Source organism: Saccostrea echinata, unplaced genomic scaffold (assembly GCF_033153115.1).
Source record: "Saccostrea echinata isolate AGI-Se365-2 ecotype Australia unplaced genomic scaffold, CSIRO_AGI_Sech_v1 ptg000009l, whole genome shotgun sequence".
Taxonomy (NCBI): domain Eukaryota; kingdom Metazoa; phylum Mollusca; class Bivalvia; order Ostreida; family Ostreidae; genus Saccostrea; species Saccostrea echinata.
This window is the reverse complement of record NW_026889758.1, coordinates 23,448,410-23,465,021: the sequence shown is the minus strand read 5'-3', so window position 1 is coordinate 23,465,021 and position 16,612 is coordinate 23,448,410. Positions and strand designations below refer to the sequence as shown.

Sequence of the window (16,612 nt, the reverse complement as noted above, 5' to 3'; positions counted from 1 at the left end):
CGACCGGTCGCACCAGCCATGAGAAGGCAGTTGGTATGATGTCTGTATGACGTTCCTTTGGAGATGTTTGGTTTAAAATAAAACAATTCAAAAATCTTGTTTTTATTGCTTGAAAATTACTTCGGCTAGATTAAGGGACGTAAAAATGTCCTCTGTAGTTAGACGTGGCATTTAATAGACACCACACGAATATTGCAAGATTGTACCGTAAAATTGTGGCAACCGGAAGTGTGATGGACCGGGTACGGATGCCAAAGCACTAAGTGACTATTACAATGTTAGACATTTTTTTTGATATAGGGACAAACGCCGAATATGGTGTAATTTTCCCCCCGAATTTTTAATTAGTACAAACATAAAGAGCACTAACACAAAGAAAAAATAGAAAGTTTTTCCTCCAAAACATCTGAGCACGATTTTTCTTATTTTCTCTGAAATGGTCATTACTGAAGAGAAAAGGTGTAACAATAAAATTCCCCAGAGAAATTTCTCTCGCCGAGCACTGTAAAATTGATTAATATTCAGAAATCTATAATTTAAAAAAAAAATCAATAAATTCCAAGAATCAACAAAGATATTTATAGTATTAAAGTTATTTTACTTCAGTAAGTTTTTTTCTTCTAAATTCAAAAGGTTGGTAAACCTGAATTCTATTAAATACATCCACTTTTTATATCTACATTAGTATTTTACTTTTTCATTGTAGCTTGGTATTTTTTTTTTTTACTTCATCGTAAATACACAAAACAATTGAAAAAGAATTTGTGAAATACATGACTTGGACTTATAAAAATTTAATAGTTTCAAATATACATTCTCTTTCCAGAATTTATTTGGTTTGCAGATGGATACACCAAATTCATTCCATTTGGGGTTGAATCTTGATTCATCGATTCAGATGCCATATTCCAGATATTAGCAATAGAGGCCATGTCAATGCCTCTGTTTCCGTTGGACATTTCACTTGTTAAATCGCTTGTCATGGTGTCTGTCTTGATGGGGCCATGCCTATTTATTTTGTTCGTAGAAAAACCAGAATTAGGTGGACCTACGGCTGGAGGTCTATTCAAACCGAGCGGCTGAGGTGCGCTAGGTTGGGCTGGCTCTCTTGGGGTGGTTAGTGCGCTTACCCCAGCATTACCAATAAGAGCTGGTTGGGTTGACTGTCCTCTTGGTCTAGGCATCAAAGGCTCATCATTGCACCATGGTCCACGACAAGGTTCTGGACCACATGCAGATTGGCATTCCAATTGGCTCTGGAAATTGTTGTCATTTCCACCATTGCATCCACTAAAATAAAAAGGTCGACAGGTGCCCGAATATCTGTTGAAATACCATCGGCGGGTGTTTGGATATGAACAAGGATAGACTCCGCGATCAGGGTAGGTGAAGCATGCACAGGATCTGATACAATCTTCCCGTGAGGAGTAACTGTTAAGATTTCCTCCACAGCCAAGATAGAAGAAGCTTTCACATCGTCTGCTGTAGACATTGAAGAAATACCTTGTACCTGGGCGGGGATAACCATAGGGGCAGAAGTAACCAGAGTCACGGTACATGGTACACTCTGTAAAGAAAAAGTTTATTTACATCAGTCTACAAGATTCACGAAAACACTTAAAGATCATTGAACTTTTGAACAAGTTAAACTAAAACAAATATGTAAGAAATTGTTCTCGAAGAAAACGATCCTTATTTATATTGTAGAAATTCAAATTGTATTAGAACTTACGATAAGGAAGTTCATTTCCGGGAAATATTCCTCCAGGTTTCATGTTTTCTCCGTGCCTATTTGGTTTTTGTGGTGCATTTGTTCTGGTATTAAGCGTTTGACCAAAATGCAAGTTAGGGGTTTGTCTATTCGCTCCGTTAGCCCCTGACCCATATGTGGGTCCTGGAGGCATTATAATCCCCAGAGCAAGAGGAAGTGCCACTAACAACCCTAACTTCAGAATCATCTTACCGGAAAGATAACCTATAATATGTAAAACAATATTGCATGTAATATTCCATATTAAATTGAAATTTAAAACAAGTATCATAATAGTCAATTAAACCAAGAGTTACATCAAGAACTGAGTTTTAAGCAATTCAAACATAAAGCTATGAAAATTGACTGTACCTTTGATTCAGCAAAGATGGTAAGATGTGAATGGAATCGTACCGATTCCTTTTATAGTAAAGATTGCATAACGGGACATGTAGTAATACGTTGATTGCATCATGATCGACATCCTAAGTGTAAAAATTTACACAAAGAAACACGAAAAAGGTTAACTTTAAACATTGTAATGTTTTCATGAGGGAAAAAAAGAATGTTTATCTGTAAATTTTGGTATGTTTTAACATAAATGTTGTAATTCAAGCACAGGATAGAATTGTTGTCAGCAGGTTCTAACATCTTCGGAGAAGTTTTCTTGGCAGGAGACTAGTTTGTACAGTCATGTAGCTTCTGCTACAATGAATCAGCATTATGATAGATGATGTTTGTGTCCACATTAGCTTTCTGATATACATGTATTTTATTTAGTTCAGCCATCGGTAAGTCATCAATTGTAAGTAATTTTTAAAAGTTTGAGTACGTCTACCTTTGAGATAAAATTCCGTTTAAATTTTTATAGATATTAAAAAGATTGATGATGTTTTACCAGAAACATATGTACCTCTTTTTAAAAGGATGGTTTACATCCATTTGTCTATGCTTTCTTAATTTTTATTTCGTACTTTAGTTTTCAGCATGATTATATGGAGCTCACAATATTGACCCACTAATATATATTTTAAGTGGAAGAGATTTTGAATAATATGTTCCGGGTATTTTGAAGTATGCATAGTTATCACAGCAATTCATACATTAAAACAGGGATGTTGGAAAGTATTGTCTATCTAACCATTGACAGTGAGGGTCTTTAAAAAACTCTTCTTCCTAAACTATACTATGACAGATATTTTGTTAGGTTTATATTATTTGGTATACTGAATTTGTCGTTAGAATTTTCAAATGATAATGGCATACCTACCCCAGTTCAGAATTATAAGGTAGTACGTATACGTACACTGTACTTAAATTGGAATGAACGAAAGATTATCTTTCTTAATCTCTTTACTCTTCCAGCTCCCTGGTAATGTATTGTATATAATAATTTTATTTTAAGTTTTTATAAACGTAAATGTGACTTCCAACATGAAAGATCAAACTTATTGACTTCGACATCTTTATTTACGTCGATATGCAACTTATCGACATGTGCAACTTGTCTATGTCGACAGGCATCTTATTTATGTCGATTTGCAACTTATGTATGTCAACGTGCAGCTATTCAAATTAAAACTTACGTATGTTCAAATGCAATTTATATATGTTGACTTACACAATTACAGATGTAGCCTTTTACATATATCGTTGCATATAGAATATATTCAAGGAATAACTGTCTATAGTTTTTTTGTTTTTGTTTTTTGTTTTGGTTTGTGATGTGAACAAGCAATTGGCTTGCATGATTATTTGCATGAAGAGGTTTATGGATAAAATTATCACGCGAGCCAATTGTTGACGATCATCATAAACCAAACAAGAGGCCCACAGCCCACAACAATCACTTGAGTCAATATGTTGTTCTTCAGGAGCAGATTTTTTTCTATTATATATTCCTATGTAAAACTTTGATACCAAATACAGGGATAGACATTAACAGTTAATTATCCGCTTGCCCGGGGCAAGTAAAATCTCGGTTCGGGCAAGTGAATCTATCAGTATACTTGCCCGATTGGACAAGTGAATGATTTCTGAAAGAAACATACTAGTACATCTTTAGCTTATATTCATAGATGAAATAATAAATTTTCAAAATACTTGATTTCCATCTCTAGATTTTAAGTCATTGCATATCAACATTCACTCAATAATTAGGTTTGCTTTTCTGTTTTCTTTCATTCTAGATAGAAAATTCAAGCTCTCAGAAAGACGATTTTGTTTTTCATATTACGAGATAAGATTATGATGTAGTTTACCGGTATTTGCTAACTTACAGAATAAATCAAATAAAATAAATACACATGACACATTAATAATCCTGATCACGTTATGCAAATGTCCCTATTCAGGATGGTTTTGCAGTCATCATTATTTTGGAGAAACAATTTCTGGAGTTGTTTAAATGGAAATGATTAAATGAGTTATTTTCTTCATATTAACTTTTAGCAACCAAGCTTTATATTCGGACAAGTCAAGGTTTGAGATGACTTACCAAAAGGGCGAGTGGATCTGAAAGTTAATGTCAATCCCTAGCTGCATTGTGACACCAACCTATCCCAAGGTGTCGTGATTTGTACACTATCTGAGGATGCTTCCATATTCATATATCTAATCATGGCTTTGATGTTCTTGGGAAGCACGACTACTTCTCGAAAATATTTTGAACTGCTTTACGAAAATTATTGTTTTATAATCAACATCTCTCAAGATTAACTCTTTAACGTTTTTCTCTCTTCTCTCCCTATCATTTCTTTATACTGGCTTCTACAAGTGAAATAATTTATGTCAACCCATCTGGCCACTTTAAATGAAAGCCGAGGACGATTCCGTTTAGATTCTTAAGGAAGGAAAAAGAACGTACATATTTTTCTAAGTCCCTAGATTGGGAAATAATTGGAGAGAAACTAAAGAACTCATAACAGATCAACTAAATCACACCTTGGACATTGTAAATCAACACTGAATTATTAAGAACAAATCATCGCTATTTTTATCCTTTTTAATATAATATGGATATTGATTGTTACACAAGCTGGAAATTCGTAGTTGCAGGACTATCATGAACTGAAAATTCATTGCTATTTTTATCTTTTTTTAATATTCATTTACTCATTTTATTAACATTTGAAAGTACAGCCAACAAATCAAAACTCTGTTTAATATTAAAATGACACCGGTAAAAATCTCTAATTTAGAAACTGTCCCATTATGAATAATTACATATGAGACCAGAGTTCCACTTCCAAATGAGGTTAAAAAGGTTGTAGCCTAAATAACATGATACTCAGGTGACACTTAAGGCCTATGGGCCTCAAAAAATAAAACCTTTTTAACATATTCATCTGACGCTAATTCTTAATTTGAACTGATTTGTAAATTCTTGTAAATTAACAACCTCACATTCCATTGCTTGTACACGAAGCTGATCGTTTGCAGGAGCTGCTTTTTGGCACGAATCACTGGCGTGTAAAAGACTCCGCAGATCATTTTCTATACTTGTTGGCTAGCATATACAAATATACGTACAAATTTATACAATTTAAATATAAAACGTATATATATATATATATATATTTTTTCATTTTGTTTGAAATCAATGTTAACAAGAATTATATTGAAAGGAGAAGAGTACTTAATAGTGAAATTTACTGCCTGTATTTCATACATGTAATTAAAATATTACTCATAAAAAACTTCATATCGGGATTATCTCTTTTTTAAATTAATATTTCACCATATTGTCATTATTTTATATTAAAAAAAACAACATGTATTTATACCAGTGATTGCAGGATTCGAACAGGTTAAAGAAGACAAATGCGGTTTATACGGCCATCCTGCTTTAACCAATTGACCAATCCGGGTAAGGTATAAAACTGAGTGGTTTAACGTATACTTCTTGCATTTTAGGGGATTTTTTCTTGAATTTGTAGGATTTTAAATATGTGCCTCTTTGAAACAAAAATCAGAAATGACAGTTTTGAAGAGAATCAAATTAATTCTGTTTCCAGGAGGTAATTATATCATGAAATATATGTAGATAACGCACAGTTTCATGCAAAACATAGGGATTCCCTACTTAAAACGCACAAAATCAAATTTTGCTCTGTGACTTAATTACATTTCATTTTATCATAAGTTAGAATTCGATATGAAGCTTCCAATTATAATTCTACATAACATATACATATGATAATATCTAACTTTCAGCAAAAAATATTGTAGGAACTGCAACACCCTCTTTATCAAAAAAAAAAAAAAAAAAAAAAAAAAAAAAAAAAATCCTTACCGTGGTCAAAAGAAGATTTAATAAATTTAGTTTGTAATATTCAATTTCGTTCGAAATCATTTAAACTTATAAATATTAATTTCTTATAAAACGATGGTATTGAAAGGAGGAATTTGCCACGGATATGAGAATGGAACACGAAAAATTTATCTTAAATATTTAAAACTGGATAACTAAAGAACGTAACCTTTTTAACTTAAATTTCTATTGATCATAATTCTATGGTCCATGTTCCAATCAAATATCAAGATGGCGTTTTCATCTTTGCACCAAACATCGTCAAGATAATAAAATAGACACAACCGAAACACATTTGAAGTCTCAATTCAAAATATTTGAAAGTATGATTTATTTTACAATTTTTTTTAAACATACATGGCTTTTCGAATTCCAGAATCCATTTTATTCGTGGTGGGATAAACCATACTCATTTTATTTGCATTGGAGTTAGGATTCATAGGAGAAAACGCCATCTTAGCAAAAGAGTTCATGTCGATTCTGTTGACGAAGGTATTTGTGTTGGTGCCTGATGAACCTCTGGTGTTGGTGGGCATAGCAACATTCGGTTGATCGATGGCAGGCATTCCATTAATTCCAGTCGGTTGGCTAGGCATGGCTGGGAATGGTGCCTGTGCTCCAGTATTTCCATTAGCTATTTGAGCAGCTGCCTGTCCTCCTTGCCTTCCGTCTCCCATCCCAATACCACCGCACCATGGTCCATTGCAAGGTTCTGGTCCACAAGCAGATTGGCATTCTAATTGGCTTTGGAAATTATTGTCATTTCCACCATTGCACCCACTAAAATAAAATTGTTGACAGGTACCTGAGTATTTGTTGAAATACCATCGGCGGGTTAGATGATAACAAGGAATGATTCCGCGAGCAGGGTAGGTGAAGCATGCACAGGATCTGACACAATCGTCTCGTGAAGAGTAAGTGTTAAGATTGCCTCCGCAACCGAGGTAGAAGAAGCTTTCACACCGTCCTGAATACGTATTAAAGAAGTATCTTGTACCAGGGCGGGGGTAACCGTAGGGACAGAAATAACCGGCGTCGCTGTACATCGTGCACTCTGTCGATGAAAAAAAGTTAAAACCGGACATTCATAAAAGGAGTTAAAATATTTTATTGAATTATAATAACGCATCTGTCAAATTTAGTTAATCTGAATGGAATGACTATAGGATAGAAATACATATGTAAGGTTTCAAGACCAACTTACGATAAGGAAGGTCACCTCCAGGGAATCTTCCTCCTGGTCTCATGTTTCGACCAGCATTTCTATTGGTGTTTGGATTTGGTAATGTATTCATGTTATTTGGTGTTATTCTGGCTGTGTTGCTGGAAGATCCCGTGTTCATCCCAGAGTTTGGAATACCTCTATTAGCCCCGTTCGCCCTGGATTCATATTTGGGTCCAGGTGGCATGAGCCCCAAAACGAGGGGAAGAACAACTAGCAACCCTAACTTCAGAATCATATCACCTGAAACGTTAATAAATGTGCATGCTTGCTTTTCAAATGATTCGAAAATCACGACAAAAACCTGATTATTCGAACATAAATAAATACAATTATTGTAAATAAATTGAGATTTATAGGGGTACTCTTTTGAAAAAAATAATGGATTTATCAAAAGATAATGTCATTTATATCCTTTAAAAATTTTCACAAAAGTCCGTTTAATACTTTAATATTGTGAATAAGATAATTAATATTTGCATGTATTTTGCAAGTGATAATAGGTATACATTTAAACAGAAATGCTATTATATACATTTGTAAAAAGAGATCTAAGAATTCATGAAACTGAGGAACCCCAGTTTTCAGAAACTTATTACAGGAGTTCCTAGAAATTAATATAGCAAGCTTCATCTTTACTTCCATTGTTTTCTTCACTTAAATTCCAAACTTAAATATTCAAAAGGAAGAATTTAGGACTAAAATAAAATATAACCTTTTTGATAGAACCGGCCGGTCCCTAAAGAGATTGTTATAGTATTGGCACTGAACGACTCTTTTTATACAAATTTATTGCATAACGTCATATGCATCATATCACCATTTACATAATGTTCAACATCCTTAGTGTGAAAATTTACACGAGGGACAGTTAGCCATATCAAAGAATACTGAAAAAGGTTAATAGAACATACTGTTGAGGTTTCATGAGAGAAGAAAAGAATGTTTCTGCATGTTTCTACATAGATAACTGAGGTCAAACATGCATACGTTTCGGTTTTACTGATTTTCGCCAAAATTTGGAACGTTTATGCGTAAAAGACTAATTGTAACTAATCTTTCAATGAATCAGCCCTGTAATTGATAATTTTCGAGAAAATATAAGAACACACAGGCTTTTATGTAGATCCGATTGCTTGTTTCCCTTATACAAATTTGAATTGAAATGGGTTATATGAAATATGAAGATAAGAAACAGTAATCAAGCTCAAAAGTCTATTGAAACAATACAAATTTGAAGCAGACAAACACGGACCTCTAAAAATATCAAAGGTCGGATCTGGTGCCATGGAGAAGTAAGCATCCTTAGTCGACCGGTCACACCCGCCGTGTGCTCTTTGCAATTGCCATGATCGGGCAAACGAAAAAATCCGTAGACAATTTAATTTGAGAATAATGGCCTAACAATTTGTATAAAAACGGCAATCAACATTCGATGTAATGATAATTGTATTTGTATCGACCATAGAATGTCTACTTTAAAAGAGACTGTTGATATTTTTGTTTCATGAACTTATTTATCAGTAGCTTGCCTTGTTTTAGAAATTCTTAGTATGTAGAACAGCTGTTGTGTATCGAATCAACTGGGAGACGTAAACTCCATATATATGCAACTGACAATGGTATATTACTACATAAATAAGAGCAGTTAACGATAGAAAAGTTGAAAGTATCACTTTATCATAAAGTTTTGTTGTTAGGTTACCATTAACGTCTTTTTCTCGTAAAATATCCAAATATGAATATGTATCAGACTCAGTGGTATCTTTTATTTCGAGTTCAAATGAATATACCTAATCAATGTAGGAATGAAAATGAATATTCTTAGTTAATTGATGAAACGTCATCGATATATGTAAATGTTGAATTGAAGGCCACAGCAAAAGATTTCTTCTTTTCATGTAGAAGTGGCTGTATCAATTCTGTCTCATGAATATAAAACAAAGATCTGCTTATAGTACTCATTGGGATTCCGAATTGATTCCTCTCTGTATATGTTTTTGATCTTCAGTTTTTGTTTTATCAATATTATTCATTTAGGCATTATTTTAGCAAAGGAAAGATCACATTGAGCTTTGATTTGGAAAGGAAAAATTTAACTTTTCCAGATTGCTTTATTAAGTATTGCCTTCACGGATTTATCATGGATTTAAATTTCCTAGAATCTCTTGTGTTTTAATGTAAGAACACTGCAATATTTGATTTTGAAGAATAGTGTTTACAAATGTATATATAGCTTTTTTCCCATATAATTCATATATGCTAAAATATTGAAAAAACTGTTTTTGAAAAATGCGCCAAATGTTGCTACTTGTGACGTAAGAGAGGTATCTTGTTCACTGAGAACATCAACACATCTTGTTTCGAAAAGATATGGATGTTTATTTGCATTGACAATGTTGACAGTGAGACAGTACCAAGTTTTCTCTTGATGTGTCATTTTTTAGTTTAGCAAAACACAGAGTTAAACCTCAGATCTGTGGAAATAATCATTTGTTGAACCCAGTTCGATCTAAATTGAAAGTAGATCTATCTAAAGTTAATACCTTTTAATCTTTGTAATCTAATGAGCTTTAAAATTAATATGTTTCATTACATTTCTACTTATCTTTTTTTAAAAAACAAAATCAGACAAATTCTTTCTTTATATGATTAATCGCTTTCGTCAAACATCTTTACCTACTTGATGCGGAGTAAGAAGATGGCCCTTACATTGCGGGGTCGAATCTCACTGTAGGACATGGCGACCGGTCCTTCGGATGAGAATCGAGGTCCCGTGTCGCAGTAGGTGCTGGTACGAAAAAGATCCCTCAATGCTCAATGGCCCTCAGTGCAGAGTATAAATCTGAAATTTGCAGCTCTCCACCCCACCGGCAAGAAATGGCGTCTCGATACGATTGAAAAATTCTCGAAAGGGACGTTAAGAAGGTTGGATCCTGCTATCAAAAGTAATGAGAATTTTTTTTAACAAGTATATGTTTAGAATCTATACGCATATGTCAATTAAAAATCAAAATACAAAAAGGGGTTAATGCGCTTCTTTTGGCGCTACGGAGCATTTAGTATGACCTTTTAGCACTGTAATTTCGTCTAACACATAAATCAATTTTACGAAGTTTTTCCTCCAATATTTTTTATTTAAATAAATTATCGGAACAAACACAGTCTCATTTCATCTTGAATAGACCACAGGCACTTGGTGGCTGAATCTCCCCCCTTTCCATTCTTTTTTTCTTTTTTAAATCTGGGATCGACACATCTTTTTCCTATGTTTGTATTCATTATATGCACTATATGTTATCGATAATGCAATCCTTTTATCTCAATAAGCTGTTTTTAAATATATCGTTTTCGACTGATACATTTTTTAAAATGTGCATTATTTATTTTGTTAATTATTTACATACCTAATTCTTTCAGAATTTGTGACTCACTGCAAATCGTTTATCGGTAAAATTAAAGTGCGAACTTGAAATTGCAATTGCGAAATATTCATATGCACCGTCTTAAGTATTTTTGATAAAAGATTACATATTGTTGAAAAATTATTCAGAATATAATTCTTGACTGCATTAAAACTCAATTGTTAATGAAATTAATTTTTTCCCATGTACACTGTCACAGTTGTTTTCTCGGACGCATCTATACTTATAAATTAATGAATTTTCCGAAACGGGTGCACCAGAGTTCTTACTAACTCCTCTATGAATACACTAGATACAAGATGATGTCCGTAAACTATATTTAGATTTCACTCGCATAGTAAGTATCGTAGATTAAATTAAAATTCTACTTTCATTTTCGATAAACAGCCATGAAATAGCAAAAACGTGAGTACGGTGGCGGTTCCGGTTGGCGGATCTAAGTTACTGGCAATTTTTAATGAAACTGACAACAAGCAATCGTTTATTTATTTCATAAAACGTCATCACTGAATTATTCAATCAAAATTTGATTTAAATGATATAACAGAAATAAGTTGTGATAACCGATTAAAAAAGGGAAATATGCAAATTATTTTCGTCATTCACCGATCTTAATATTGACAGAAACTTCTAGAACATCATATAGCATCGAACCCGATGTTAAAAAGAAAAACGAGGCAATACTAGCTGCATGAACATAAAAAAAGCTTTTGTGTGAATGGTCATTGAAATAATGGTAAATCATCGATAACACTATAAGTTGTGAATATATTTATATATCGGAAGACTATTACTAGGTTTTCCTAATAAATTTTTCGGTAAAAATTTGTGTATTCACTGAGAGCATAGTGGCAACGAACCCGAAGTACAATTTGTACTTTGTAATAAATTTGCTTACATGAAAAGAGAAAATTAATGAATAAGGTATTGTTCAAATACAGTTAAAGCTGTTAAAATTTTGTGCTTTAATCAGTACATTTCAGTTTTTTTTCTGAATACAGTCTTTAGTTTCAAATACCCGGCCTATTCCAATGGCGTTAAAAGCTAATTTTTTTTTAAATCATCATTAAAATGTGCATATTCGCTTCGCTGCTTTTATGCTTTTATCCTTGACGGAAATGAAAAAAGAGCACCTGAAGTACAATATCCATAACATAGTACATGTATAACAAGTTTTACAATAAACGTCAATTAATGAAATTGTTATTTTGGAAGTTTTTTACAAGGGGGGGGGGGGTGACTTACATCTACTTTTGCTCCAAAGCTAAATGCGAGATTTTGAACAAAGTATTACTTCCTGCCATAAGCTTGTAGGCTGTCAGTTTCAACTAATATATATATAATTATATATATATATATATATATATATATATATATATATATATATATATATATATATATATATATATATATATATATATATATATATATATATATATATATATATATATATATTACTGGAATTTTTCTGTCAGTAGTGGTATAAATTCAATTCCCCACGCTTGCGCGGGATTTCATCTAGTGCCACTAAATAAACATAGTGCCAGGTAAGCGATACAGGTGATAAAGAGACAATAATTGTTTAGGTAAACGAATGAAAACTCGACCAAAATTAGCCCTCGGGCCTTCGGTTCTCGGCCTGATATTGGTGTCTCGGGCTGAGACAGGATGTGATATTGAAAAGAGTATATATTATCCTTTATTTATTTTAAAACAATTGAAGTTAATAGAACAACTAATATACTGCATGAGTATTTAAAAATAAATACCTTTTCCCCTAATGTCTGGTTAAATCTTAAAATATACTTATTGATCAGTGTTTATTTAGAATGCATAATCAGTGCTTTTATTCACAGTTCCTGAAAATATATTAGACATTTGAATTTTTCTCAATATAATATACATTGTAATGTTTTATGATGATAAACTTTGAAGAACATGAGTAAATACATTTTACTTTGTGAATTTATTGACATTTTTGTGAGCATTTTCAAGTACTTACTATTATTCGCAGATTTTCAGAACATGAGGAACTGATCATCTTATTAAATTTGGCTTTTTTTTCCTAGTAAAACTTGAATCTTAAAATTTCCTTCATATCCTAATAGGTTTTATCTGGGAACGGTTTAATTTCATTTTTCAACCTTCTAAATGAATTAGCCATATATGTGTTCAATATACTGTAAAAGTATTATATGTTTGACAATGTACTCTATATAGAATCTTTCGCAGAAACAGCTTCCGCTAAACTAAGTACTACTAGTACATCGCTAAATGTCTTATGTATACATGTATATATTCATATAAAGCACAATCAAAAAGCTTTAAATCAAATCTACCCTTACTTGCTGAAAAATCAATTTCCGCCAAATATCTTACACACTAATGAAATACATTAACAGTAGTTCAACGAGTTGTACACTATTTTCTCTATCCCTCACTGCTCTATTTTGAAGGCGACTAAGATCCAGCATTAAAATATTTAAGGTATGATAGAAATTAAATATTCAGATCCTTAGTCTGTAAAATTACATGAGTGAATAAGTAAAGGAATTTTTGTTAGTTATAATATTTCGAATATTTCATAAGATTGTGAAAAAAGTTTTTGCTAAGCTCTTTTGCAAGACAAAACCCAGATTAATTAGAATTTGTTTCTTTGTTTAATGTCCCTCTCGAGAATTTTTCACTCACATGGAGACGCCACCACTTGCGGTGGAGGGCAGCAAATTTATACCTATACTTGGCACTCAAGGCCATTGAGCAATAAGGAATCTTTTTCTTGCCAACACCTACTGTGACACGGGGACCTCGGTTTATACAGTCTCGTCCGAAGGACCGGTCTCCACGTCCCAATGTAAGCAATTAGGTATAGCCCAATTCTGTAGATTTTCTTACAAAACAAAGGTATCGTAAGAAAGAGGTTGCCAAGGATATGAGATTGATTGATTGACTGTGTGTTGTTTAACGTCCCATTCGAGAATTTTTCACTCATATAGAGACGTCACCATATACCTGTGAAGGGCTTCAAATTTTGACCTTTACTCGGCACTCAGGGCCATTGAGCAGTGAGGGATCTTTATCGTGCCAACGCCTGCCGTGACACGGGGCCTCGGTTTTTAAGGTCTCATCCGAAGGACCTGCAACTTTCACTTCAAGGTGTCGAGCGCATGGCGAAGGAACAGTTGCTACCCAGTTTTTATCGACTTAGGTCAGTCGCGGCCGAGATTCGAACTCACGACCTCCTGATCATGGAGCGAGCCCAAGGATATGAAAATGAAACACGAACATTTAAAACTAGACAATTAAAGAGCATTAATACGTTCTAAGTTAAGTTCTAAGATCATAATTTTGTGCTCTATGTTCATTCAAACATCAAGATGGCGTTTCAATTTTTTCATCCAACATTAAGATAATAAAATGAAGACACAATCAAAATATATTTGAAGGCTCAGTTCAAAACGTTGGAAAGTGCTATTTATTATACAATCGATTTTTTAAATGTACATGGCTTTTCCAGAATTCATTTGATTCGGAGTAGGATAAACCATGCTCATTGTATTTGCATTGGAGTTATGATTCATAGCAGAAGACGCAATCTTTGCAAAAGAGTTCATGTCGATTACGTTGTTTGCGTTGGCCATGCTATTTGCCATATCGATAGTCATTCTGTTGGTGCCCGATGAACCTCTGTTGTTGGTGGGCATAGCAACATTCGGTTGATCGATGGCAGGCATTCCATTAATTCCAGCTGGTTGGCTAGGCATGGCTGGGGATGGTGCCTGTGCTCCAGTGTTTCCATTAGCTATTTGAGCAGCTGCCTGTCCTCCTTGCCTTCCGCCTCCCATCCCAATACCACCGCACCATGGTCCATTGCAAGGTTCTGGTCCACAAGCAGATTGGCATTCTAATTGGCTTCGGAAATTGTTGTCATTTCCACCATTGCATCCACTAAAATAAAATTGTTGACAGGTGCCTGAGTATCTGTTGAAATACCATCGGCGGGTGCTCTGATGATAACAAGGATAGTTTCCGGGATCAGGGTAGGTGAAGCATGCACAAGATCTGATACAATCGTCTCGTGAAGAGTAAGTGTTAAGATTGCCTCCGCAACCGAGGTAGAAGAAGCTTTCACATCGTCCCGAATATGTATTAAAGAAGTATCTTGTACCAGGGCGGGGGTAACCGTAGGGACAGAAATAGCCGGCGTCGCTGTACATCGTGCACTCTGTCGATAAAAAATGCTGATTAAAATCTGGTTACATGACAAATTAAAGCTTGATTAGAAGCTTAAAAAAAGTTTAAAATATTTTTGATTTATCCTCTGTCAATGATTCTGAATTAAATGACATATAGAATAAAAATACATATGTAAGGTTTCAAGACCAACTTACGATAAGGAAGGTCATTTCCAGGAAATCTTCCTCCTGGTCTCATGTTTCGACCAGCATTTCTATTGGTGTTTGGATTTGGTAATGTATTCATGTTATTTGGTGTCATTCTGGCTGTGTTGCTGGAAGATCCCGTGTTCATCCCAGTGTTTGGAATACCACTGTTACCTCCGTTCGCCCTGGATCCATATGAGGGTCCAGGTGGCATGAGCCCCAAAACGAGGGGAAGAACAACTAGCAACCCTAACTTCAGAATCATATCACCTGAAACGTTGAAAACGTTAATAAATGCGCATTGGTTGCTTCACCTATAATTCTTAAATCACAGCAAAACCTGAATTCTGGGAACTAAGTAATTACAGTTAATGTAAATAAATTCAGATTTATCGGGCATCCCTTCGAAAAATCATTATATTTGAAGAATAAATGAATGAATTTATTCAAAGATTATGTGTTTGTTATCCTTTAAAGTTTCCACAAAAGTCCCTGAAACGTTTTAATATGGTGAATTATAACAAATATTTGCATGTATTTTGCAAGTGATTATAGGTTTATAGTTATACAGATATGCTGTCATATACATTTGAAAAAAGAAATCTGACATATGACAAATTTATATATATATATATATATATATATATATATATATATATATATATATATATATATATATATATATATATTTCAAGGAACATTAGTTTTCAGGAACTTATTACAGGAGTTCCTAAAAATTAAAGTAGCAAGCTTTATTTTTTACTCCCATTGTTTTCTTTACTTAAATTCAAAGTTGAAAATATTCAAATTGAATAACTTAGGCCCACAACACTTTGATATTAATGATAAAGTTACCTTTTTGGTAGATCCAGTCGGTCCCTAAAGAGATTGTTATGGTATTGTCACTTATAGGCTCTTTTTATACAAATTGATTGCATCATGGGATATGCAGTATCACACTAATTACATAATGTTCAACATCCTTAGTGTGAAAATTTACACGAGGGGCAGTTAGCCATATCAAAGAATACTGGAAAAGGTTACTAGAACATATTGTTGAGGTTTCATGAGAGTAGGAAAGAATGTTTATCCCAGTGTTTCTGCATGTTTCTACATAGATATCTGAGGTCAAACATGCATGCGTTTCGGTTTTACTGATTTTTGCCAAAGTTTGGACACGTTTCTGCATAAAAGACTAAATTGTAACTAATCTTTCAATGAATCAGCCCTGTAATTGATGATTTCCAAGAAAAAATATATGCAAAAACACAGAAATATGTTGGTCCGATTGCTTGTTTCCTTTATACAAATTTGAATTTAATTGAGTTAAATATGCTTTCATTCCTCTCTTTATATATGTGTTTGATTTTCAGTTTTATTAATATTATTCATTGAAGTAATTTTTTTTAGCTAAGAATATAATGTCTTGTATCTCAAATTGAGCTTTGATTTGAGGGAAAAGATTTTTGTTTCCTGATTGCTATATCTCATAATGTTTTCATGAATTTATCATGGTATTAC

General features: G+C 33.4%; 1 protein-coding gene across 1 annotated transcript; it reads right to left on the bottom strand.

The window, feature by feature from the left end:
* Positions 1-803: 803 nt before the first annotated feature.
* On the bottom strand, positions 804-15,357 carry LOC133182547 (uncharacterized). The gene is made up of 7 exons (XM_061317395.1): positions 15,101-15,357; positions 14,206-14,934; positions 7,267-7,527; positions 6,467-7,116; positions 5,156-5,258; positions 1,733-1,975; positions 804-1,567 (listed from the first exon to the last, which is right to left on the bottom strand). The coding sequence occupies exons 1-7, from the start codon at positions 15,354-15,356 to the stop codon at positions 804-806; spliced, it is 3,006 nt and encodes a 1,001-aa protein (XP_061173379.1). The 5' UTR covers position 15,357.
* Between the last annotated feature and the right edge of the window lie 1,255 nt (positions 15,358-16,612).